Raw genomic sequence first — 25,878 nt, 5'->3', positions numbered from 1 at the left:
TCCTGTTTAGTTCTCAAAATTTTCAAGATTCTTCGTCACATCAAATTTTTGGACACATACATGAAGCATTAAATATAGTTTTAAAAAATAACTAGTTGCACAGTTTAGCTGGAAATGATGAGATGAATCTTTTGGGCATAATTAGTCTATGATTGGACACTAATTACCAAATAAAAACAAAAGTGCTACAGTAGCAAAATCCAAAAAAATTCACCAACTAAACACGCCCTTGCTTGTCTTGGAGTCTTGCAAAAGGCACATCTTTGAGTTACCTATCTAATGTTCATCTGCAAAAGGCTCCCTGGAATCTGCTCACACCGTGGGCACTCGGCGACAGGGATACGGGAATAAGCGATTTCTAACCTTGGCAACAAGCAGGCGCGTGGTTGCTGATTCTGCAAGGGTATGGCCTACTTTCGCGAAAAAAATATAGATAGATGATAGATCACCGATCGATCTGAGCGTGATCGAATTGCCATCAGAATTACTGATTGTCGATCGTTACAGAATGAGACCAGGAGTCCAGGACCTGTTTGCCACAGCACCTAACGTTCTAAAGGCTCGAATGCTGCATTATGCCATTACCTCAGCAATTTAGCACTACATTTCCACATCAGATTAGCTACGATATTATTAGACTGTTTAAACAGCCAAATACAGATTTCCACATCAAGATAGCTGTAGTATTCTCGACACCCAAAAGCTACATACCATCATAGCATAACCACCTTGCCCTAATCGACCTCACCTCAGAACTCCTAGGAACCGAAGTATTCCTCAGGAACGCAAAACTTCAAACCGATGGCCTATAATAGGACATATCACACGTCAGCTAATGAAGGCTTCTAATCATCCCAAACATAATACTGTAATGAAAAAAAGGTAACAAATGAATAATACTAACTAAAAGCAGCATAGCATCCAAGTAATTTTAACTGAAAATGGATATCTAAAAGTTCCTGTTCTGCATGGTACAGAGAAAACTCAGTTCCTTTTAACTACTTTGCCGATGCCTTGTGAACTAGGTTGCTATCTTTTTCCGGAAGACAAGTGAGGGCCTTTCAAATACTTTAAATCGAATAAGGAAAAAAAATCTCTGTTGAATGCTCATTCAGACAGGTTGTCATACCTCAGCAAATTTTATATCAGCATCACTATGATCGTTTTCTCTCCCAGCAGCATCACCCACATAAAAGATCTGAAATAATATGGCAAATCTCAGAACAGTTTGTGGATAGCTTTGCATCAATACAGAATAATGCATCCTGAGTTTCTTGCAATGACCAACTCAAGCGACCCAATCTCCTGTCCTTTGCCATAACCAAGCCTAACCCAGAAAACACGTGGATAGTACAATCTAAAATGGCTTGGCGCCTTTACTCTGTGTGAGTTTAACAATCCTGCATATCTTACAACATTATGGAAATTGACAGTTTACTATTGTATAGTAAATATAGTAAACTAGAGAACTACAGGAGCATAGCAGCAACGGTCCTCAATGAGAGGCACTGCAAAATCCTAATTGTAGAAATTTCAAGCTCAAACATATTACAATATCTGACATCCAACAAAGGTTTTTTTTCCATCATCATCTAAATTAGTTATTTTTTAGTTTAGGGGGAAAAATCCAAATAAATAACCAAGGCTCCCCCCTCCCCCACCCCTTTATGGTAAACCAACTCTCCAAGTGATTGGGAAGAGGTAGAAGGCTCCTAGAGAGAGATGTCAGTGTGTGCATTCGTTTATGCGCACGCAACTGCAATCCCACATTCCCACTAAGATGTGAGCCCTTATCCTGCATGGTAACTACCTCCATTACTCCATATTACCAAATAGAAACAGGTAAAGCTTGCGAGACAGATGTGTGGCTCCAGCCCAAAAAATATGCAGCCCATGCTTAAAAGTCTCATTCAAATTGAAGCCCAGTTCTTTAAAGTTGATGATTAAGAGTGATTTTGTGACTATTTGCTAAAGGTAGTATAGCTATGTAAAACTGAAATATTGTCTGAGAATAGAGTGATTACTTCTCCATGTCGATTTCAATTCCGGAATTGAAATGCTGAGCCATTAACCACCACATTCCAGGATTTGGTTTGCGGTATGGATCATCTGGAGTACCTTTTCCTTGCCCTAAACCACAAGCAATGAAAACCTGCAGGTGCAAATCAAAATAATCAATCATAGAACTACCTGAAATGCAAACTCAAGTGACAAGCCCTATTTGAGCTGATGCATTCCTCTGTTACCTTTTTCTTTAAAGGGCTGTTCAGAAGCTTCTTGATACATTTGAGACAGGTTTCAGATAAAGAAGCATACCTGAATAGGGACTTTAACACACTCGATAAAGTTATCGAGGCGTCCAACTTTGGAGTCAACAGCTTCCTGCCGCTTATTCTTCCAGCGATCAATGTTCGACTCATTGGTGAATATGACCTAACAGTAGACAAAAAAGAGTTGACATTATTCCCCAAAAGATGATATGGCACTGAATGCAAAGCTATACCTCCATCCATCAATGCAAGGCGTATTTTGACTAGGAAAATGTTGACAAATGATTAGTAAAATCATATGCATGTTTAGTGCATAGGAGATGCATCACTAAATTGTATTCAAAGTGGCTTTAAGATGATATTGATTTTGTAACAATTTACAGTAAATTATAGGAGAAATTAATGGTCAAAATTCTTCTTACTTTCATGGACAGATGTTATGCATGTATGAGCATGCTACATGATACAAAATAGTACACATACACAAACAAAAAATGAATAAGAAAGAAGTGAAATACTAAACTAAGTAGTGAAAAGAAAGCAACTAACCAGTTTGTAACCATCATTGTACAGACTTTGCAATTTTTTTGGAATTGATTTATACTGTAAAGACCACTTGTCTGCACCAATGCTGCACTTGCAGAAGGTTGGAAATTACTAACCAAGTAATCATTAAGAAATAGAACAGAATAGAATGTATTGTGAATCATAAATTACACTTGTAATAAATTTGTCAACTTCAGAGAACAATACGCCAAAAGTGGGTTCTTATCATTATGCTCAAGGCCATCAAAACATCATCATAATAGTTGATACCTTCATTTGTAAACTATATATCGCCAATTAGCCACGGGCACCAAGGCAAAAGGCTAACAGATGAAGAAAAATTGAAATCTCCTATTGACCAAGACTCTCCAAACTCAATACATGGATGCTGAAGGATTTCCCTAGCAACTCACAGCAGTGAAAATTCATTCATAATGTATGGTTTGCATGTAATTCAAGATCATGAAAGTTTCCACTATGGACGGGTTAAGGATTATTCTCTCTTGTGCGCCCAGGGTGCTGGCCCAACCTCCTCGAGTGCCTCTGCTGCTAACTGATGCCCCGGAGCACCAGGAAGAAGATGAAGAAGAAGACTGAAAAGAGGAAGACTGAAGATTTTGGAACTCTCTCTCCACTTGAAGGATGTGAAGCCGGCTATGTCATTGTTTTTGGGTCTCTTGTTAGGATCTGTCTGTTGTGCACTTCTTTAGTTTCCTTGCTGTTAGATTACTGTTAAATGTTGGACCTTTTGTAGGGCGCCTAGAAATCCTGGGCTGTTGAGTATCACCATAGTTGGACGTTTGCTGGCCTGAAAATCAGGCTGGAGTGCAGCCCTTACCCCCTCATCTGGTGACCCCCCCCACCCCCCCCCCCCTCCCCCTTCTGCCTATCCCCCTCTCTTGTTCTTCTTGTAAGATGCTTTGTATTTCCGTTAATGAAATGGAAATGGGGAGTTGGCCTCAGTTTGAAAAAGATGAAAGTTTCCGCTGTAATGGTGTTTGCATTTTTTTAAGGCATAGTGCTACATGGCAAGATTTATTGATAGTCTATCTTACACAAAGTGGTAAAAAAGAAAACTTGGCCAACTGCCAACTCCAAAAACGTAAGAATCTACCTATCATCACTTCCTTAAGAGAGGTAGTTACACGATATACGACTGCAAGCACTGAAGTTCGACCCTGGGTGGGCTGCCTCTCAACTGGAGGCTCTACAAAATAGTCCTAACTTATAGACAAATCACAAATGACAGGATAAGAATGCTGTTTTAGTTCATTCAAAATAACAGAATGCCATTATATCCAACTCCTAGAAGAACTTCTAACCACTACTTGTAGAACTGCAATCATAATTTAAAACTGTATTTAGCAAGGCAATCATAATTTGGACATGTCCAACGGAGGCCTCCTGAGGCGCCGGTGCGTAGTGGGGTTCTAAAGCGGGTCAATAATGTAAAGAGGGGTAGAGGTAGACCTAAACTGACTTGGGACGAGTTGGTTAAGAGAGACCTTAAGAAGTGGAATATCTCTAAAGAGGTACCTTTGGATATGAGCGCTTGGAGACTAGCTATCAACATATCTAAACCGTGACCTTTGTTTCTTTTGGGTTTCATCTCTAGCCTAACCCAACTTGCTTGGGACAAAAAGCTATGCTGTTGTTGTTGTTGTTGTAATTAGCAAGGCAATTAAAACACATCTCCACTGTTGAAGACTGATTAATGGCAATAATGTCCACTGCACCAGCATCTAAAAATATAATTTAGAATGAAACAATATTGTTATCTTACATCCTCACTGAAGTTTTGGCAAGGCACCCATCAAAATCAAATGCAGCAATCTTAGCTGAAGCATGAAGGCCATCTTCCTGGACATACAATCGGAAGAAAGTTATTCCTTGAAAAGTCCGTTAGACCTTATAACCAGAAATATTGTATGACATAAATATCAAAAAACCTGTTCACAGAAGATAACTGTCTCAAAAGCCCTCCAATGAGTGGGAAGTGTAGCACCCTATGTCCACAAACAGCAGGAAGGAACACATGTAGCAATTCAGTAAACCATGAGCTTAGCAGAAGCAGCCAAAAATGGTGTGATAAGGAGCCCAATCACTTAGCAGAAGCAGCCAAAAGTGGGACTAGCTAAGAATAATATAACTACCTTGTAATCTTTATTGGTATCAGAAACTGAAAAGGATATCACTGGATGTATTCTATTGTTCCCTGCAGACAACTGTCAGGAGACAAAATAAAAAAAATAGTAATCAGGTGTTGAGCATTGCAATGATATTTTTAAGGAAAAGATGACGGTTGTTTTCCTATTCATTACAGGAGTGAAATTTTTTAACAAGGTTTAGATTTGCAATTCTCAAAATTGGTGCTTCATAATTTGCCACTCATATCATAATGACACGTGTGTGCTGTGTAACATGTACAAACATTTTAGTGGGCATGCACAAAGATAGGTGAACTACAATTCTAATGTTTCAATTTCTAAAAGAGCTAATCATCATCTCGACATCCTAGCTGCAGCAATTTAACAATTGGGGTAGCCTCAAAAAAATATAAAATGATATCCAATTTAGCTAAGCTCAAATTTGGCGAACAGCCTAAACGATGTTTGTGCTTTCTAAGGTATGACATGAACTCCAGGAACTTTACTGAGATTCTAATTACAACTAAGCAAAGAAAGATGGGTGCTATTAACATGGATCCATATTTGTAGTCTAATTTAATCTTCTATTAATACCAAAATTCCAACCTAGGTTCATGAGATGATCATACTTAACTTGCCTAAACATGATGACTGTAGGTTAAACTATGCAAGTTCAAGTTCTCCACAAAAATTCACATCGAACAAGCAAAAGACATTAAGACGATTTAAATTTGAATTGAAGGATCAAACATGACAAACATGCAAATGCTACAATTGAAAATGATCAGTCTAGTGAATGTGAATTTTCTGGTGTGAGACTGAGTCCATGCCAGGAGCAAATTATTATAACGACATATGGAGTTACTACACTTTGACAACTTCTGAAAAACATAGAATTAAAGCTTTAGTTGATATAAATGTTGTGGTGGCCAAGTGGAGGCATATCCGCATATGAAAGTAGAGTTGGCCCTTTCCCTCGACAATTTTACTTATTTATTTATTTGTGTGTTTGCTCCCTCTATAGGTGTCATCAATGGTTTAGGTAGAGTCCAAAAGCATAGAAAGTCACCTTTACTTCTTCCAGATTATTTTGAACACCTTCTTTAGAGATCCCCGTGCTGTCAACCTAAATGAAATCAAGTAAGGAATTGGTGCTGGAATCAACTACAAGATGTACATGTTGATTCAAAGGACAACCATTTCTTCCTTCAGGCTTGGCTCACTCGACTGATCAGCTGCATTGCCATCTCTCTTGTAATTCTGCAAAATGATCAGTGAAAAAAACTGAGAATTCACTAGCAAACAACAAAACAAAACTCTAACATAAGATAACAAGTCAGAAGTTACCCAAACTAAAAACCATATATTTAGGATAAATTAAACAGACAGCTAAGTGCAAGCATCATTTTATTACTCCAATCATTCTGTTTAAACAAACAGCATGAAGATCTTTTCTTTTCCTCTCCCTTTGTTCACCAAAAGCACCAACCTTTTTCCTATCTACAGAACCATCACCTAAAAGTAGACATACCCCGCAAATAGTAGCAAGGATACCACCCAGCTTATAAAAGTTATGAGTGACCGATTATTTACCTCACCCAACTCCAGCAACTTCTCACGGTCACTATTCTGCATGCAACCAAAATCTATATATTAGGCTCCATATGTAGAATAAAATTCAAAAGGATTGAAACATATCAAAGGACCAACCTTGATAGAATCAAACCCCTTAGGGCCCCTTTGGATCACGGGGAAATGACAGGAAAAACATAGGAATCGCCAGGCGCAGGAATTGTTCCTGTACTTTCTTCCGTTGCTTTCCTTTCCTTTCTTTGCCCTTTGGCTCTCCGCGATTTACCTCGGACTTCCGCCACACCATGAGCTCGGACCGGATGTTTCGTTTCCTCCGTTCACAGTGAGAGCGAATCCTTTCCTCCACCCTTTCCTCCGGAAGCTTTCCTGCCTATCCAAAGACGTGGTGACGTCAGCTAATCCTCCGGAAACTTTCCTACACGTTTTCCTTCGTTTCGCCTACGATCCAAAGGGGGCTTTAAGCTTCTCCACAGGAAATATGGGGTATGATGAGGTAGGGAAGCATGCAACATGGTACCATTTGGTGCTGTCATAACCGCGCGGGTCATGAGCAGAAGCACCGAGGCGGAGGACGCCTTTGGCAATATTCTCACTGCATCCCTTGCAGGTGGAGCGGCCAGACTTTGCATACTCAACCAAGACACTTGCCTTTTCAGACACCCCCTTCATGGATGAAGACATGTGAGTCTTTACTTTCTTTGGACTAGGCTCATCCAATGGATTGACTGTCTTGTGTAACTTATTATCACAATTCTGTAAAGGAATTGTTCTGATTACTGAACTGAAAATCAAGCCAAGATTTTCAATAGAAATTTAAATATCTTATACAACACTAACAATTTATTGATTTTCTTAACTGGTTTTGTCTCATCTAGCACATATTGTGATGGACAAGCAGAGCGATTTGAAAGTAGACATGACCTTTATGTTCGCATTTACCATTCTTTTCTGCGTGCCTTCTTTATAGGTACTATCAAAGGTTAGCCGGGGTTAAGTGCATGTGATTCAGTGACTAACCTTTACTTCTTCCAGATTCTTTTCAGTAACTTCACTAGAGTCTCCTATGCTCTGAGCCTAGAAGAAATCAAGTGATGCAGAAGGTTACAGGTGCTATAGGATGATAGAGTCAGCTGCAGAATGCTCATGTCAAATCAAAGTCTAACCATTTCTTTATCCAAATGATCAGCTGCATTGTAATGGCTCTTTTGATTCTGCAAATGAACACAGTGAATTTTCCAAAAAGCACATATTGAGTGGTTCCGTATCACAAGGCACAGAAAATAGTAACTGAATGCACGGGATATCTGTAATGAACTGTGAAATAGGTGCAGCATTTTACAAATCCAAGAGTTACAGTTGAGATCTTTTTATGTGTAGCAAAATATGGACTCGCATCTATCCGATATTTACAGAAACTAGTAACTACTGACAACAATACTTCTATGTAAGAATGAGTGAATGACACCTGATTTAAATAAGCTATATGATTGACTAATTGTTACCTCCACTAACTCCTGCAGTTTCTCACGATCATGATCCTACATACACACCAAATCCAAAAGTTAGTATACATAATGAGAACAAAATGCAAAAGCTTGCGACATAAAAGCACAAACCTCGAGTGAATCAAACCCCTTCAGATTCTCCACAGGAAATACAGAGTATGATGATGTAGGGAAGCACGCAACATGGTACCACTTGGTATTTTCAAAGCCACGTGGATCATGAAAAGAGGCACCAAGGCGGAGGGCGCCTTTGGCAATATTATCACTGCAGCTTTTACATGTAGAGCGGCCAGATTTCGCATACTCAACAGAGACAATTGCCTTATCTGACACCCCCTCTGCAGGGGACGACATCTGAGTCTTTACTTTCTTTGGACTTGGTTCTGCAGTCAGGTCTCTCGCACGATTCTGAAAATGAGTAGTTCCAATATCATTGGAGCTTTTATATTCGAGAAAAGAACATAGGAAAAACAAAGGCCCGAGCCCTGCCTGATCATTTAGTAGATTGTAGGAGTTTGTTAAAAAATGCCAACAATTATAGATCACATATATAGCAACTAAAATATATTACGAACTATTTAATCTCTTCTATCCACATATCATATATGGTGATTCACTAATCAGTAATCGCAAACCAGGGGAAACAAACAAACAAAAGCAATTAACTCCCTACTTCCACTCAGACAAGAGATCGCTGTGGTATCTTTTGCATTTTGAATTATGCGCTACACTTAACATGCCTATCCAATCATATCACATCATCGTACAAGCACGCTGGCAGGGGATGGAAAAATAATGCAGGGCGAAACCACTAAAAAAATCAATTCTACTTATGGAGTTCCTTTAGAAAAGGAAAATCAATTCTACTTACAGCATTCCTTTAGGGGAAAAACATAATTATACTTACAGCACTCCTTTACTCGCCATAAAATTCATTTACTAACCATAAATTTTATTGAAACTGTTCTACATTACCCAAACTTGAGCATGGAGAAGGCACAAAGTCGGGGTCTATAGCAGAAACGTGAAAGCCGTTTCAACAATTGAAGGACGCATTACCTTCACTAGCTCATGCAATTCCTCGCGATCGGCTTCCTGCAGCCCCCAAAGGCCACGCATTAGCCCAAAAAATATACAGAACGAGGTTACAAACGGCACAAAACCGACCACCCAATGCGCGAACCTTAATGGAGTCAAATCCATTGATGCTCTCGACGGGGCCGAGCGGGTGGGACGCGTCGGAGGGGAAGCAGGCGACGTGGTACCACTTGGTGGCGTCGAAGCCGCGCGGGTCGGGCGTGGAGGCGCCGAGGCGGAGCGCCCCGGAGGCGATGGCCCCGCTGCACCCCTTGCAGGTGGAGCGGCCCGACTTGGCGTACTCGACGGAGACAGCCGCCGCCGCCTGCGGCGCGGTCGACATGGCGAGCCGGGCGACGCGAGCAGCGGAAGCGGGGAGGAGAAAGCGGAGGCGGCCGGCGTTCCGCGCAATGGATAGGGAGGAGAAGGGGGCGACGAGCATGCGAGGTGGGGAGCGGGGGACTTATGGTGGCGGTGGCTGGTGAGGGCGTGGGGCGGCGGCTAGGGTTTCGCGCATTGGATGCGGACGGTCGGCTCGGGGATCGCGGTGGTGGCCGGTGGAGAGAGAGATTGATTTCCGGCGGGAAGAAAGAGGGGTTGGGCAGCGAGCCCGGTGGCGGTGTCGCGCGGACTGCCATGCCGGTGGCCAGGCGGCAGGCGCCAGGTACTTCTGCCTGGCCGTCCTCGTCTAGTCTCATGACTCTGTTCATGTTCTGGTCCATTTCATATTGGATGGAGGTCGTAACGGGCCTGCCGTAGAAAAGTCGTGACAGGCCATCATGGGCTCGTTTGAATATGGGCTCGTTTTGCAAGGCCAGCCATTCGGTTTGGTGAATGGTGAATAGCGAACGAGGCGTGCTCGGTTGGCTGGGTCCGCTCGGTGGAGCGCCCGCCGTCCGCGTTCCAGCGCCGTTCGACGCGGATTTCGCACCCGGTAATAGTAGGTTCCCTAAATAATTTTAGATGAACTTCTCAATGTGTGGAGTCACAAAGAGACTGCGATGCGCCCGTCGCCGGAGCCTCGATGACTCTAGTGATCTCTCTAAGGACGTGTCTTGGTATCTGTGTATAGTTGTAGGTCTGGTTGTATACTTGTGGTGAGGTGTGCGTGTGTGTGGTGTAGGTATGTGTCTGTATACGAACAGATGCTACAGCTGTATCCAGATGAGAGATTTCAAAAAAAAAGAATGGTGAATAGCGGATGATGGGCCTGGAAATTCAGACACCGCCATTTCCGTGGCTACTGCAGGTCTGCAGCGCTTTTCCTACTAGCTTAAGCGCCGGTTTGTTTTCGCTTATAAGCAGATTCTAGATGGGAAAAAGAGAATTCCACTCAAATATTTTGATTATCTCTCGATTATGTACGAAGCGGCGGCACTGAGAATCAACGAAACAACGTGAACTCCCTTCTCTCGTACGCGTTGCCAACCCCGTGTCCGAGTTAAGCGAGACTGTTTTTCCTCCCGTGCTCTCTACTCCCTCTCCCTTTGCTCCCATCTTCCCCGGGTCAGCAGTTCCGGCGAGTGGCGCCGCCCCTGGATTCGCGCCGTCCCGTCCCCACCCCCATCCTCTCACTACACGGCTGTGGCGGCGGGAAATGGACGACTACTAAACTACTAAATTGCTCGTTTGTTTTGCGCTTGATCGAATATGGTCTAGCACGCAAAGACTCGAGAATTTAGACTGGTTTGGGCCGGAAATGCCCTACGTCCAGTATTGGGGGTGGTGTTTTTGCTCTGTTGCTCTCGAGACCGGGTGCTTAAAGTTTAGAGAGGAGCTTACAAGATGAATCTAACAGTGTCGAACCTCTAGGAGTCCAACTCTTTCCTACGTGAGGGGCTTTCCCTTTTATAGTCCAAGATAGGGCCCCATTTACATATATCTAGCGTTGTGTCTTGGCCCTGTCTGGGAGTCTTTCGTCCTCATCAGTCGTTGAGGCCCACTCAGTCAGTCAGGAGTGGGGAGGCTTGAGTCTGGCTAGTTTTCTTGGGCAACGGATTGTCCAAGCGTTGTCCCATCCTCGACCAGTCGGGACAGCTTGGTCACTCGAATGGTCGCTCGGGGATCATCTCCGGTCTTATTCTCTGAGTCAACGCCCCTTATCTGCAGGGCTACCTCACCTCATCCTTGCGTAGCCCCTGCCCGTAGGGCAGCGCGCCCGGTGAGAGGTGCCTTACCGAGATCCGGCGAGAGACGTCCGGTCACGCTCGCTGGCGTAATGGAGTGGTGCGTAGGGGCAACCATCATTACGGCGCGGAAGGGGACGTCCGTTGACGCCCTCTCCCGTAGTGTCGCGGGGCCCGCACTTGCGGTGATGTCCCTCTATCAGAGAGCTCGGCAGCCTATGTCTACGCCGCAAGATAAGAGGAATAGGCGTCGTGGAGCCTGTACAGGGGTCTGTCTTGACCGGCACGCCTGTCAGCGCGGGGCGGCAATCTTAAAGCGCACGGCCCATGTTGTCTGGTACGGCTCTGACCCGGGGCGCTAGGTCGGGAAGTCGTCACGTGTTCCAGGAGGTCGGACTCCAGCCGTGTTGGCGTACCAGCGAAGACAACTGCCGGCGCTAGTTGGTGGGCCGCGCCGTATCCGACCCAAAAGACTGGTTGAGCTGTTCCTGCACGAGTCAAGCCTGTCACGGGAGCCGCCGGTTGACGGGTTTACACCCCCGTCAACGGCTGCACCGCCCCTATAGCTGGCCAACTGGGCCGAGCCCGTTGGGCCGGCACGGGCCCGGCCCAAGAAAGCACGGCACTGTCCCGGTCCGGCCCGGGAGCAGGCGGGCTAGTGCCGGGCCCGTGCCAGGCGCCGGGCCGTGCCTGGGCCGCGATCAAGGCCCACGGCACTAGCACGGGCCCGGCCCGACAGAAGCGGCGGCACGGGGAGGCACGGCCTCGGCCCGTGAGGCACGGAGGCGGCCCGATGGGCACGCCGCAGCCTCCCCCCCGCGCCTCCGGTGACCGTTGGATCGTCCCGTTGGGGAGTCGATCCGCCCGTTGGTGGCTGGGCTATATAAGCCCCGGCGCCGGCCGCCCTCCCTCCCAACCCTAACCCTGATTCATTTCCTCCCCCCGGCAGCCGGCCAGCCGCTCGCCTCGCCCCTCTTCTCGTCTCTGATCTCTCACCCTCTCGCCTCTCGGCCTCTCCCCTCGTCTTCCTGAACTCCGGTGAGAGGCCGGGGCCTGGTGCCGGCACTAGCAGACGGCACGGCCTTGGAGACCCATCATCTCGATCTCGCACAGACCATGTAGCGTCCTCATCTCCTTGTCGTCCTCCTCGTCATCTCCGTCGCCATCGCCGCCGCCGAACTCTGGTGCTCCGGATCCGGATCTAGCGTAAGTGAAACGAATCCTCTCCCTTTCGTACCTATTCTCTCAGTCTCAGACTCTCACTCACTTCTTCAGTTCTTCTGTAGATGTAGAAGGGATCCGTTGAGGAACCAGGGCCGGAAGCGGAGGGCTGGATCCGTGCTTCATCCACGTCGCCGGTGCACCTGGTGCTCCAGCTACAAAGGTAAGTCCCAAACCCTAACCCTAATCCTAGATCCAGTCATCCAGTACCGTTTCTTCTCCAAGATTTAACCCTAACCCCTGTTCTTTTCTGTGTTGCATTGTAGCTGTTGAGGAACCAGGTCACTGGCGCTTGAGCATGGCCGGATCTGACGAAGAGACGGTGGAGGTGGGCATGAACGAGGAGCGGCGGTTGTGCGGCTTGGCCGGAGATGACGACGAGGACAACATGGACGAGGACCGCGCTGCCCTATTCGGCGCAACCGCTGATGATGCTATTCCCGTCGACGGCGACGGCGAACACGTTGAGGAACCACCTGCACCTGACGGTAACACCGCCAAGCGCCCACGCCCCTCTACCTCTCCTGTCTGGGCTGACTATGAGAAACTATTCAAGGAAATCAATGGTAAGACGGTCAGGTATGGAGCTCGATGCCTTCACTGCTCTAAGGTCTACTCTGGTTTCTCTAGTGGTGGCACTGGTCACTTATCCCGGCACATTTTAGTTTGCGTTAAGAAGCGTGAAAAGGATCGCATGTCTCAGTCTCAAATCTCTTTTACTTCTGATGGTAGTATGCGTACTTGGGACTACTGTCCTATGCGCGCTCGTACTGAACTTGTTCGATTGATTGCTAGACTAGATGTTCCTATCTCTCTTGGTGAATCTGAGGCTTTTGTCGAGTACATTAAAAATGCTCACAATCCTAAATATACTAAAGTGTCTAGGCAAACCACCTCTAGAGACATACTAAAGTACTTCACTGATTGCAAGGCTAAACTTGTTGAGACTTTTACTACTTCTATTAACTGTGTGTGTCTAACCTCCGACATTTGGTCTGGTAATGCCAAAGAGGATTACATTAGTGTTGTTGCTCACTACATAAACTCTGACTGGCAACTAGAGAAGAGGGTGCTTGGTCTGGTTCTTATTGATGTGTCCCACAATGGACAAAATATTGCTGACCGTGTAGCATCTGTTCTTGCTGATTATGGTTTGTCTGAAAAGGTGTTTGCTGTTACTTTGGACAATGCATCGTCTAATGCATCAGCCATGCATAAACTGAAACCTATTCTGTCTAAATACCTTGGTCTTGAAGTAATTGATGAATCAGAGTATGCATCATCTAGTTTAAACAATGCAGTCAATTCTATATTCTTGCATCAGCGTTGTGCATGTCATATTCTGAATCTGATTGTCAAGGAGGCACTAACTACTCTTAAGCCTTTGATAGAAACATTTAGAACTGCAATATCATTTTTAAATTCATCTAATCAGAGGATTGCTGCATATAAAAGCTACTGCATTGCAACTGGTGTTAGGCCTAGAAAGTTTCAACTGGACATGGAGGTTAGGTGGAATTCTACCTACCTAATGCTTAAACATCTGTTTCCTCATAAGTCCCCTTTCACTACTTTCATCCAAGCTCAGTATCCTAGGGATGAAGGTGAGCCTTTGCTGTTAACTGAGGATCATTGGATGATGGCACAAAAAGTGCTATCCTTTCTTGAGTTGTTTTATGATGCTACTGTCACATTGTCTGGTGTGTACTATCCTACATCTCCACTTATGATTCATTATCTTGTTAAGATTTCTCTGCACCTAAAAAACTATGCTAATGATGTGCACATCAGATCTGTGGTGCAACCTATGATAGACAAATATAATAAGTATTGGAGGGACATACCTTTGCTTTACTCTTTTGCATTCATCTTGGACCCCAGAGCTAAAATGAAAGGTTTTACTAGGGTGCTAAGAAGGCTAGGTAATCTCACCAGTACTGATTATTCTGCTTATTTGGTTGGCACTAGAGCTAGACTTGCTGATGTTTACAATAAATATGATGAGAAATATGGTGCTGTTAGGTTGAGGAGGACTGACCCTCCTGTCCTGTCTGGTAAGTCAAGATCTGCTTGGGATGAAATATATGATGATGATGGTCCTGTTTTGGGTGGTGTTATCTTGCCTGGTAATCCTAACATGTCTAGAGATACATCTGCAACTTCTCTACTGAATGCAGTAAGGTCATCAGCTTCTAATGCTTCTGAACTTGTGTCCTACTTGGACTGTGACACTGTAAACCACCTAACTGATGACTTTAACATCTTGGACTGGTGGCATCAACACAAACTTACATATCCAGTATTGTCAATCATGGCTAAAGATATCTTAACTGTTCCTGTGTCTACCATATCTTCAGAATCCACTTTTAGTATGACAGGCAGGATTATCGAGGAGCGGCGAAGGAGTTTGAAGCCTGAAATGGTGGAGATGCTGACCTGCATCAAAGACTGGGAGGCTGCAGAAGCAAGACTGCAACAGAATGTGGAGGACAAGGAGCTTGAGGAAGCTTTTGAAGAACTTTATCTTGATTCATGATCATTTATGTAATGGCCTGTAATATTTAGGACTTGGACTATAGAACTTTAAGTTTGAACTGTGATGTAATGAACTACTTAATTGGAGCTTGGCTGTACTCTTTTTCCCTCTCTAGGGTTTCTCACAAGGGTGAGTTTTACCTAGAGAGGTTTTTAATGAGGCAGCCATTGCACAAGCTCCTAATAAAATTGATTTTTTGTTAACTATTTGAGTTTGGTTTGTGTCTGAGTTTGATTCAGTTCAATTTCTTATCTGTTATTTGCTTCTATATGTTTGAGACTTGAAAGTGCTTGAAATTTAGAGTTGAATGATGTGTTTTGGCTATAGTGCTAGTGCCGGCACTGGCACTACTGTGCCCCTTGGCACGGCACGGCACGGCAAAGTGTTAGCCGTGTCGTGCTAGTGCCTTGACACCGGCACGGTGGCACTACTGGGCACGGCACGGCTAGTTTGCCGTGCCACTTAGTGCCGTGCCAGGTCGTGCCGTGCCTGGCACGGGCCGTGCCGTGTAGTGCCGTGCCGGCACGTTTGGACAGCTATAACCGCCCCTACCCTCTCTGCGCGCCATGGCTCGGAAATCTCCGGATCACTGCTACTCCCGCGCCGCCAGCCGCATCCCGCGGAGTCGCGGACCATCCATCGCCGGAGCAGAACCATGAATCGAGGAGGAGAGAGAGAGAGCTAGAAGGTCCTGGGTGCTCCCCGTGGATGTGCGCCCAGGGACGCAGAGCATGCCAGCGGCAGCCTTCGAGAGGTACCGTCTCGTGGTTTGGAACTTTGGATAAGGCCGGCAAGGAGGAATTCAAAGGGTGTAGAAGAAGTCATTTCTATGAACAAATGTAAATGACTGCTACTTGTAATGTTTGTGTCTTTTGATCTAATTATAATTATGTAGTCAAGATCTAAAAAATAAAAATTATTAAATTCTTCTTGTATCTCTTCTCTACTACTAAAACGACCGTCACAGTTTTTGGTTCGTCACCCATTCGTTCGTTTACTAGGTGAATGCTCGTGCGTTACTACGGGAGGTAAAAGATCAAGTATAAAACATGCAAATCTACCAAATAAAAATAATAATCATTGAGCAAACATTGCCGTCCCAAATATATTAAGATCCATCAAACTCGTAAATACATCATCATATTTACGTTTGCACAAAGTAAATACTCTTATCTATTTTATATTCTTGTCAATGATGCGGCTAGGATAATATTTTATATTCGCTTTTGACGTCAACAATCAATGTATTCTCTCACTGCCTGAGAAAGACAAAGTAATCTAAACAATATACATAAAATATGGGCCAAGGGATCACCAAAAGTTGACGAAAAGCCCACTCTAAAGAAGTCATATGTTTCTCTTTCAACGAGCAATGGAGTGGTCACCGCATGCAACTGCTTCCATTTTGGAATTTTGGTACCCTGCGGACACATATTAGCCGGCCATCAGACAAATTAGATGAATGCAATCACGCTATCTTCAGTTAATATATTTGAGATACGGTATCACGCATTTTATAAAGAAAAAATGACCGCACCTGCTCATCCACCAAGACAACGTGCAAGTACGTCTTCATTAGCCAAAGGCCTGCTATTGTAGTGGTAGCATCGCTGGAGGCACTCCCCAGAGGTCCTGGGTTCGACCCCCCTCGGGGGCGAATTTCAGTTTTGGGGGCTCTGGGGTTAAAAAAACTCCCTCGCTTGTCCCACGTCCAAAGCACTGTGGAGCCCGGCCTAACTCACAAGGCGACATGCCCTCGTGTACGGGTGGGGCAGGGGTCCGGGGGTTTTCTTGGCCTGCTGTGAGAAGGTCATTCTACCTCTCAAACAATGCCGTGGGGGCGGTCTCACCCCCCGCATGTCAAGTTTTTTTAGTACGTCTTCATTATTCTCTCGTAAATTACCATTTCATAACACCCTTGCACTGACATCCCATTTATTAAAGGTGTGGGCTATTTTGATATCAAGGAACCCTACCCACCTGCAATGTCAATATTATCAAAATATTTACTTCGGTCAATCTAAAATTATTTGTAACTTACATGAACCTGGTTGGCTCGTTCAAGGATGTCATTGGGCTGAGGTACACCTCTTTCTCAACGGAATGCATACTGGCAACTGGGAATTGGAAAATTATGTGATTCATTAAAACACTAATTACTGGAAAATAGGATAATATTACTGTTCATACCAATTGAAGACATATGTTAGTTATCTAATAACATTGAGCAAAATCATTTGAAACATTGCCACCAGATAACTCATGCAAATTTTCTTTATGCACGGCAATTTATGCTACTAAGATTAATTTGATCCCAGCTCATGAAGACATTTTTTTGTTTATGCGAGGCAATTTATGCGGCTAAGATTAAATTCTTGCAAAGTCAATCCACCCAGTCATGATAAGAGATGTACCTTCAAAGTGTTAAGAGTATAAGAGTCAATAGTCAAGGGTAGTATTGTATCTTCCTATTCTAAGGTTTGGGGTGTCTCATGTACTCTATATATATTGCCCTTTGGGCATCTATCAATACAACCAGCCTCATTTGTAACATGGTATCACAGCCTTAGTTCGATCCGGTCCTCCACCCTCCGTCTCCGCTGCGCTGCCCCTGGGAGCATCGATGTGCTCCTGGGGGCGGCATCCCCTCCAACCCCAAACCCATTTTTTTTTCCTAGATCGAGTCACAGCCGCAGCAGCAAGTCGTCGTCCTTCTCCGTCCGCCTGTCGCGGATCAGGCCGCCTCGTCGATCCGGCCGTCTCGCCGCCCGCGCGCCGTCCGCGGCCGCCGTCGCGGCTCGTCGTGGGAGGCCTGTCCTGTCGAGGCCGCTCGTCGTTCTCCGCCTGTCGCAGCAGCAGCAAGATCCGCCCCGTCCTGGCCGTCGCGGTCCTCCTCCGTCCGCCGGCCACCCGCCTGTCGCGGATCCATCGGCGCGCGGCATCCCGTCCTCATCTCCGCCCGTCGCGGAGGCCGTCCAGCGCCGCCGTCCGCCTCCCGTCCGCGCGCCCGTCCGCCGTCCGCGCCGCGCAGGGGCTCCGCTTTCTCTGCGCGGCTCGCTGCAGGCCGCCGCTGCAACCCCCGCGAGTGGCACCTCCCCTGTCCCGGCGCGCAGCCGGATCTGCTCCAGCTTGCCGACGTCCTCGACTCCAGCTACTGTCCGGCCTCCAGCGCCCTCTGTTGCTTCACCAGCTTGAGCTGTTCTCTGCATCTTCAGCAAGCAAGCACCTGGCCTCTACCTCCTGTCCCGTGAGGGCACGTTCATACATATCCTTTTGGGCATGTGCCCTCTGCTTTTGCTAGTGCTCGCTGGTGCATCATGGTGCTGGACCTTCCTTCCATTTCAGCTTGCTTGGCCATCCTTGCAAATCAGCCTGCATCTATACTTTGGGCTGCTCCTATCCACTGTCATCTTTTGCCTGTTGCTATTGCTGCTGCCTGCTGCTAGTACCCTTGCTTGTTGTTTCTATTGAGTCCATCCAAGTCTGCTGCTAGTATTAGTGTCATTTGCCTTGCTGCATTTGCACCAACGTCGATCCACATCATGTCCACCATTTCATTCAATTTGTCAGTCATTGCCAATTGCATCGGTGTTAATCCAAGTCCAATTGCTCATATTCAGTTCGTCCAAGCCGTGCGTGTCCACAAATTCATTGTCAGTCAGCCAATTTCTTCTTTGTTTTATGGTTAGCTGAGTCCCGTCGATTTAGCTAATCACATCATTATCGTTGGTGCGGCAATGCCCTCTTGGTCCCTTTCGGAGCCGTTTTGCTCCACATCATGACCAATGGCCATTTATTTGTCGTCATCATCATGTCATCTCGCTCGCTGCCTGCCGTCTTGCAGCAGTGAACTCTCTCCTCTCCGTTTGGCTGGTTTGACACATTGTCAAGTTCAAGTCTCCAAAGCAAGGCTCATGTTTGAGGAGTTGACGTACTGGTTTGTGAAGACTCGGGCTATTCGCTGAAGTACGAGTTGTGAAGGCGATACCTGCTTGTGGAGGAGATCATTTTCTACATTGACAAGTTCAAGAGTTGCACGCTTCGACGACATCTTTGATTTTGGACCTTGGATGTATCATTTTCATGTTTATGTTTTAGTTTAGTGCTTAGTATCAACTCTCCAAATGCAACGACATTGCATTCACGTTGCATTTGAGAGGGGGTGTTAAGAGTATAAGAGTCAATAGTCAAGGGTAGTATTGTATCTTCCTATTCTAGGGTTTGGGGTGTCTCATGTACTCTATATATATTGCCCTTTGGGCCTCTATCAATACAACAAGCCTCATTTGTAACACAAAGTACATGTAAACACCATCCTTTCGGAGCCATGGCTTGCGCTGCCTCATAATGACAGCTGGCATCACCTTCCTGAGGTCAGGGTTTCCCTTCTTCACAGTTGCCATAAGCCTATAACCATGTAACCAACACAGGCAAAAGGAAACCAGTTAAGGCACCCTTTGATTCCCTTCACTGGCTCCAGTGTTGTCAGCACAGTTCAGTGACAGCCACTGGTTGAGCCAGTGACATCCAGAACTTGTTACCGACAGTACCTCGACGTCTAGTTCAAGACACCAGCAAGCACACATTTAGACAATAGAACTCTGGTACATCGGTTATAAACTAAGTTCCTAACAAGCACAGTTATGTTGAGTTAATTACACGATATGCCCATAGTCTGTTTAGATGAAGCTCTGATTTGATTTGCAACTCATAGGAGCAACCTGAGCAAATGATGCACTGTAGAAACATCAACACGACAACACTGATAAATGTGACCCGTCACAACTCAGAAGCTTCACTCAAGATCAATTAGAGAATACTTTGGACCGGAAACAAATCTCCTATATACTTAAAGCTATGGTAGACTGAACATTGAAACAAAATATTTCTACATGTCTTATTTCTCATAAAAGGATTGCAGCAGCTAAAAATTTAACAACTATGCATGTTAGGTTCGATAAGGCTTCCATCACAGCCATCTAAACAATATCATCAAAACATAGAAGCATCATCCAATCTCATAGTTGATATAACGACAAGAAAGAAAGTGATCTGAGAGCTGCACGCTAGTACAGACATTTAACAATCCTAAACCAACGAGCGACATCTAAGATATAAAGCTCAACGTCTAACATCAGATCCAAGTATTTGAATCATGATCATTTCATCAACATCAAGAATTTGAGAAAGAAAAATAACTAATACAGACCGATCTGCCGCCATCAGACAATCTACTCCCTTACATACAATTAGGTTCACCAGAAAACCTTAAATGTCTGCCTCGGCATACTTAAATTCCACAGGAGCCATACCTATTAGATTCAGGAGTAATTTTCATATAGCATTTGGCACTTTCAGATAACCATCTAAGAAGTAGCTGATAGTAAACATAATAGTAACAGTAACAGTAACAGGAAAGGTAGCTGATAGATGTTTAGCATTAACAAATTCATATGAACAAAATTAGCAAGATTTTTCTGATTAGATCGACCTAACAGTGTGCAAGACAATGAGTATCGACAAATAAACTTATCCAATCAAAATCAGGTGGCACGCTCCATTTTAACTGAAAAATGGAACTGATAGTGATGACGATCTACAGAGCACACATTCAGATTATTATGTTTATAAAAAAGCAACATATACAGGAGTGTAAGATTTTTGATCCTCGGGGGCTCATAGCATCCCCTGATCCAGAAATCCCTGTGATACAAACTTCTAGCATATGATACCCCTATTTCATAGTGAACACGTGCTGCTATGCAAATAGTTTGCATGTAGTGACCAGACATAGTTGAAGCAATTCTTGAATATATACAGACAATAGTGTAATGGATTTTTTCTAAAACAATAGTACTGCCATCAGAGTAATGTCTCTAGCTAACAGTAAACCAGGCTACCAGAGCGAATTTAGACATGCAACATTTGTCAGAGTCCAAACTGACAGCAAGATCCAAGAAATGGTTGTGATCGAACACCAAGAAGAAAATCTTTAGCTTGGATATTTTACTGATATGACGAGAGTAATTTTCTCTAACTACCACAACCTGAACAATTTCAGAGTTCAGACATAGCTAAATTTCATATTGGCACATTGCAATACATCAATACTGCTAACATCAGTGTAAGCTTATCGGAACCTGAACATGTCCAGAATACAAAGCTTATCAAAAGCCTGAACATGTTCAGAATAGTAAGATTATCAGAAATTGCGATCAGTCCAAACTACTGGGTGCCAAGATCCAAGGAAATGCATCATGAGAACTGCACAAACTGATGCTGGAAGAAGGAACTATGAGATTTATACATGCTTGATCGATGTACCTTGCTGCAATGAGTTTGGCGACTGATTGCTGTCCGGATGTTGCTCCTGCAGCTCCCACGACATCAGGTGAAACTGCAATTCTGCATCGTGGATGGGGGCAATTTCATCGATGGAGTTCGATCCAGCCCCCCGCCGGCACCATCGTTGTCCCTGGTACGTTGAGGAAGAGCGCAAAAGATTGGAACTTGGACCTTGGATTTGATAAAAAAAATGTCTGGATTCGTTAATTGGGAGCAAGGAAAGAATGCTGATTAGCACAAAGGATTAGGGATGGAATGTATGCAGATGGGACTAACCAGTACATCACTCCATCTGGCTCGGCACATTATCCTCCGCCGAGAATGCCGCGCTCGCCTACGAAGTCGCCGCACGCGACATCGGCGGGCCCAGGGCCAACCTCAACTTCTCTGCCGACGTTGCTCCCGCCACCGGGCGCAAGCGTCGCCGACGAAGAGGACAAGCAGCACGCGCTCTGCCCCGGAGGCCGTCGAGGCCGAGTCCTAGAGCGGCATGATTAGATGACGAACGGCGTGATTTGACAGGGAGTTCGCTGGAGTAGTGGCGGGGGAAGCGGCGCGTGGATGGGTAGGCCGGCGACAATTACGGAGGCGAGCGGATGGGGTGGGCCAGCGCACCCGAGGAGCTTGGAACCGTCGAGGAGGGAGAAGTTGCGGCGCGCGATCGGGGACGGAGGATTGGGGGCGGGGAGGCACGGTGGACGGCGGCACCACGGAGGGGCCACGGGAGTCGCGAGGAGCGAGTGCCAGCCACAGATTGGGGGAGAGACACCCCGCGAGGCATGAGAGCGAGGGCCGGCCGCGAGTTGAGGGAGAGAGGCGCGGTGGGCCTTCGTCGGCGGAGTGGTGGTGGCTCGCCGCGACGCCAACGCCGGGGAGCCCAGAGCCCCCCGCGAACTGGGGGAGAGCCGTGTGTCCCCCCGCCCGTCGTCGGCGTGAAGGCGGCCGGCCGGAGATGCGCGGCGGCCCGTGGATCTGCACCAATGGAGGCCAGCGGTTCCGCGCGATTGGAGTAGGGGCCGAGCTGGCGAGAGAGGAGGCGCGGAGGAGGAACCGTCGGAGAGGAGGCGTGGAGGAGGAACCGTCGAGGGAGAGTGGGGGGAGGGGGGCCGACGGACGGACGGACGAAGGAAGGAAAGAGGGGCGCGAGGGCGACATCGAAAGCGCCCTGCGGATTATTGAAAGCGTAAAAACGAACAAAAAGAGTCACCTTTATAGTTTTTTAGTAATATATATATAGATATAAATATAGATAGATATAGAGATAGAGATAAAAATAGTGAAGAGATAGAGATTCGTCTGTCAGTCCCGCCCGCTCTTTTCTTCGTTGGTTCGTCCGTCCCGTGCGCGCGTCCGGACCCCGCTCCCCACGTCCCGCACTCCCCGCTCACACACGTCCCCACCTCGCCCACGCCTCTCGACGGTTCCCGTCGCTCGCCGCCCTCCTCGCCCATCTCCGTCTCCCGCGCAGCCCCGCCGCCTTCCCCCGCTCCTCTCCTTCGCCCGCGCCGCCCCGCGGCCGCGCATCCCTCGCTGCCGGCCCTCACCGCCGCGGCTCGCCCCCGCCGCCCCACGGTGGCCATCGACCTCGTCGAGATCGATGTCAACTTCCTCCGTCCTCAGCGACGAGTTCATTGCGCACTGCCTGGGGCTCATCCCCCTCACCTCCGCCGCCGCCATGCAAATGCGCTTCTCCCGGGACTGCAACGTTTGCGACGGCGACGGCTTCTGCGAGTACTGCTCCGTCGAGTTCCTCCTCTCCGCGCGTGCCACCGACTCCGACCAGACGCTCGAGGTCACATCCAACGACCTGAGGTCCGCCGACCCCAAGGTCTGCCCGTCGACCAGACTCGCACCTAGCAGCAGGCGCTCAATCAACACTGACTTCGAGCCCAACGCTGGGGAGCAGAGGCAAGTGTTCCTTCATCTAATTAGTTGCTAACCCATTTGTGGTCTTATTGCGTATTGTTCACTTCATTCCACTGTTGGTCATGCTTATTATAGGACGGTAGATCCGTCGGAATCCAATTGTTATGTGTGGCTCGAATCATTTAAATTTCAAGAGACCCCATTCTTAACTGTGTTATCTGCCAATACATCTCCTTTGGCTGACAAATGATCTCTTTAACTAGCTGTGGGTAAATAAATTATTTGTTCTAGAGTTGTGTATACATTCCTGTTTCTTCAGCATTCCAAGCAATTCTTGCCTGGCATATGTATTTTCCCCTTTATTATGATGAGTAGATTGGAAGTCGCATTTAAATCCCTGTTAATATCTTTGACGTAATACGTGTCATGCTCTGCTCCATTGTATCAGCAGTGGGTTTACGCAGTGGCATGTTTTAGCATTCTATTTTACTATTGAGTAGTCCCCTTATTGTATGTTGCTGATATCAGGGGAATACTTACTGTAAAGCTGAATCGGGGTCAAGAACTGAGGCTTCATTCCATTGCTAGGAAAGGAATCGGCAAGGACCATGCCAAATGGTCACCAGCTGCTACCGTGACTTTCATGTATGAGCCTGACATCGATACATTGGCGCTTGATGAGAAAAGAAGTTGGGTAGAAAGCAGCCCTACAAAAGTATTTCACCTTGATCCTATTACCAAACAGGTCAGCTAGTTTTCTCTAGACTTTATACTACTTTTTTTTAGATAATGGAAAAAGATCCGGCTTCAAACCCCTCTAGAGAGAGGCATCAGTCCAAAATTATTACTCTCTAGACTTTATACTACTTAATTATTTGATTATCCTGTTCTAACATGAACATGATCCTTAGAATTCGACATGTATCATTATGTAGTAGTTTACAGTTTCACACTGGTTCCTTATATGGTGGTAACTCTTTGCTTGCACTGATGCAGTTTCTGTTGTACTATTTAATGAAAATCCTTCACATCAGTCCTGTAGACAGTTGATTGTAAGACAGAACTTGTGGTTTATACTCTCCAGCGATGAATGATTCTTGTCTGCTTAAATATTAAGTCAGGATTAAATCGAGTCAATTTCCTTTGGTTTCAGTTTGCCTAGAAAATGGATTCAAGGTGGTCTGTTTGAAACAGAAAGCTTTTCAGAGCAGTTACTTGCTATTACTGTTCTGTGAGCTTGACATTGTTGCATGCTCGCATATGTTATGTTTGATACTAGCACCAGCATGTGTTTTCCTTTTTGATACTATTCTGCTGGGTTGTATTTAATATGAGCACAAAACACCTAATTCATCTCAGACTCTTACAATGCTCTTATTCTCTTAATATAAATGAAACGGAGCTACCATGCTATGCTTTGTTGCCTATTCTCTGTTGTTGTTTCTGTTATGGTGGTTGTAGTACTGAGGCTGCCCCCACGGATCATGAAAGATGTCTCTGCAAGATGATTACATGGTAGCTCTCATTATACCAATGGATGAAGAAAAGTATGGTATTAGGATTCATCCATCAATACAATTGAAGTATCCGAATTGTTCACAGAATGCCCGTACTATGCGGGAGAACTTCGTCATCGATGTGTTGGCGGCAGATTTGAATGCTTATTGAAAACTTACTTCCTGCGAATACCTTAGCCGCATCACAGGCAAGAATATAAATTAGAATGTACTGTATATTTATTTAAATATTTAGTTGATTTTGGCGATAATGGTGAACCAATGGGTTTGATTTATCTCAATACGTTTTGGAACGACAATGTTATGATGGATTATGTGATTTTTTGTATTTATATTGCTTGAAATAAAATTTTAGTTACAATTGAAAAAGTTGATGCTTCTAATTATAATTGTTTGTCCCCGTAGCAACGCACGGGTACACAGCTAGTTCAATATAAAAGGAGATATCATCACTCTCAGGGACACTTCAGACATTTTACCATTCAACTCAGAGAATCGATTCAAAATAATCAGAATTGCCAAACACCCAGATTATTCAAACAGCCGATTCTCTAGACAGCTAGTGTGACAGACCCGCCGAGTTAAAACGCTTAATTAAGCGTAACCGCCATCATTAGGCGCATTAGCTTAATTAAGTGTAACTTGACATGCTGTTTCCAACCCACAGGCCGATCGAAACACACCAGAAGCCCCGCACAAAGGCGAGCGCAGAGGGTACCAACATGATAAAAACTTACAAAATAGTAAATAATATTAAGGCTTTCACAAAGCAGCTTTAAATTTAAAATTTACAAAAGAAAAGATAGCAGCAGAAGAGAATCTAATTTATAGAGCATTTTTACTAGAGAATAAATAAAACTAATGAGATAAGTCGAGGGCTACCGAGACGTGAAGACAAGGCGCCACATCGAGCCCACCGATGTGAAACCTAGTTAGCTCCTAAACCTGAAATAGGATAAACAATAAACCCTGAGCAACTAATACTCAGCAAGACTTACCCGACTATTGGGTATACTTATCCCACATATCTAGACATGCAAGGCATTTGTCTGGTGGTTTATTTTGCAGAAAAAGCATCTAAAAGGTGGATCCTTATTTTCAATATTTTAGCTCTAGGTTCCATATAGAT

General features: G+C 45.5%; 3 protein-coding genes and 1 long non-coding RNA gene across 5 annotated transcripts; 2 read left to right on the top strand and 2 right to left on the bottom strand.

Moving 5' to 3' along the window:
• Nucleotides 1–434: 434 nt before the first annotated feature.
• LOC120675913 (polynucleotide 3'-phosphatase ZDP-like) lies at nucleotides 435–9,812 on the bottom strand. The gene is made up of 20 exons (XM_039957123.1): nucleotides 9,245–9,812; nucleotides 9,121–9,156; nucleotides 8,173–8,469; nucleotides 8,059–8,094; nucleotides 7,720–7,767; nucleotides 7,574–7,630; nucleotides 7,013–7,309; nucleotides 6,674–6,691; nucleotides 6,557–6,592; nucleotides 6,161–6,223; nucleotides 6,033–6,089; nucleotides 4,970–5,041; nucleotides 4,766–4,822; nucleotides 4,600–4,676; nucleotides 2,820–2,901; nucleotides 2,317–2,433; nucleotides 2,025–2,152; nucleotide 1,681; nucleotides 1,130–1,198; nucleotides 435–806 (listed from the first exon to the last, which is right to left on the bottom strand). Exons 1-20 carry the CDS (start codon nucleotides 9,578–9,580, stop codon nucleotides 759–761), a joined length of 1,932 nt encoding a protein of 643 aa, XP_039813057.1. The 5' UTR covers nucleotides 9,581–9,812; the 3' UTR covers nucleotides 435–758.
• Nucleotides 9,813–12,448: 2,636 nt separating this feature from the next.
• LOC120675937 (zinc finger BED domain-containing protein RICESLEEPER 2-like) lies at nucleotides 12,449–15,224 on the top strand. Its single transcript, XM_039957140.1, has 3 exons — nucleotides 12,449–12,470; nucleotides 12,551–12,648; nucleotides 12,752–15,224. Exon 3 carries the CDS (start codon nucleotides 12,784–12,786, stop codon nucleotides 15,019–15,021), a length of 2,238 nt encoding a protein of 745 aa, XP_039813074.1. The 5' UTR covers nucleotides 12,449–12,470; nucleotides 12,551–12,648; nucleotides 12,752–12,783; the 3' UTR covers nucleotides 15,022–15,224.
• Nucleotides 15,225–16,095: 871 nt separating this feature from the next.
• Nucleotides 16,096–22,523, bottom strand: LOC120673094. 2 transcript variants are annotated; one of them, XR_005674503.1, is made up of 6 exons: nucleotides 21,643–22,523; nucleotides 21,346–21,496; nucleotides 19,317–19,428; nucleotides 18,351–18,354; nucleotides 16,559–17,138; nucleotides 16,096–16,442 (listed from the first exon to the last, which is right to left on the bottom strand). It is a non-coding gene; the product is annotated as an uncharacterized LOC120673094 (long non-coding RNA). The 2 variants fall into 2 exon arrangements; XR_005674502.1 differs by having other exon boundaries at nucleotides 21,346–21,537; nucleotides 21,643–22,521.
• Nucleotides 22,524–22,821: 298 nt separating this feature from the next.
• Nucleotides 22,822–25,073, top strand: LOC120675943 (DNA-directed RNA polymerases II, IV and V subunit 3-like). Its single transcript, XM_039957144.1, has 3 exons — nucleotides 22,822–23,274; nucleotides 23,761–23,977; nucleotides 24,694–25,073. Exons 1-3 carry the CDS (start codon nucleotides 22,964–22,966, stop codon nucleotides 24,697–24,699), a joined length of 534 nt encoding a protein of 177 aa, XP_039813078.1. The 5' UTR covers nucleotides 22,822–22,963; the 3' UTR covers nucleotides 24,700–25,073.
• The last annotated feature ends 805 nt before the right edge of the window (nucleotides 25,074–25,878 follow it).

This window comes from Panicum virgatum, chromosome 5N (genome assembly GCF_016808335.1).
Source record: "Panicum virgatum strain AP13 chromosome 5N, P.virgatum_v5, whole genome shotgun sequence".
Classification (NCBI taxonomy): domain Eukaryota; kingdom Viridiplantae; phylum Streptophyta; class Magnoliopsida; order Poales; family Poaceae; genus Panicum; species Panicum virgatum.
The sequence above is the reverse complement of the archived record's forward strand: the minus strand, read 5'-3'. Positions and strand labels throughout refer to the sequence as shown.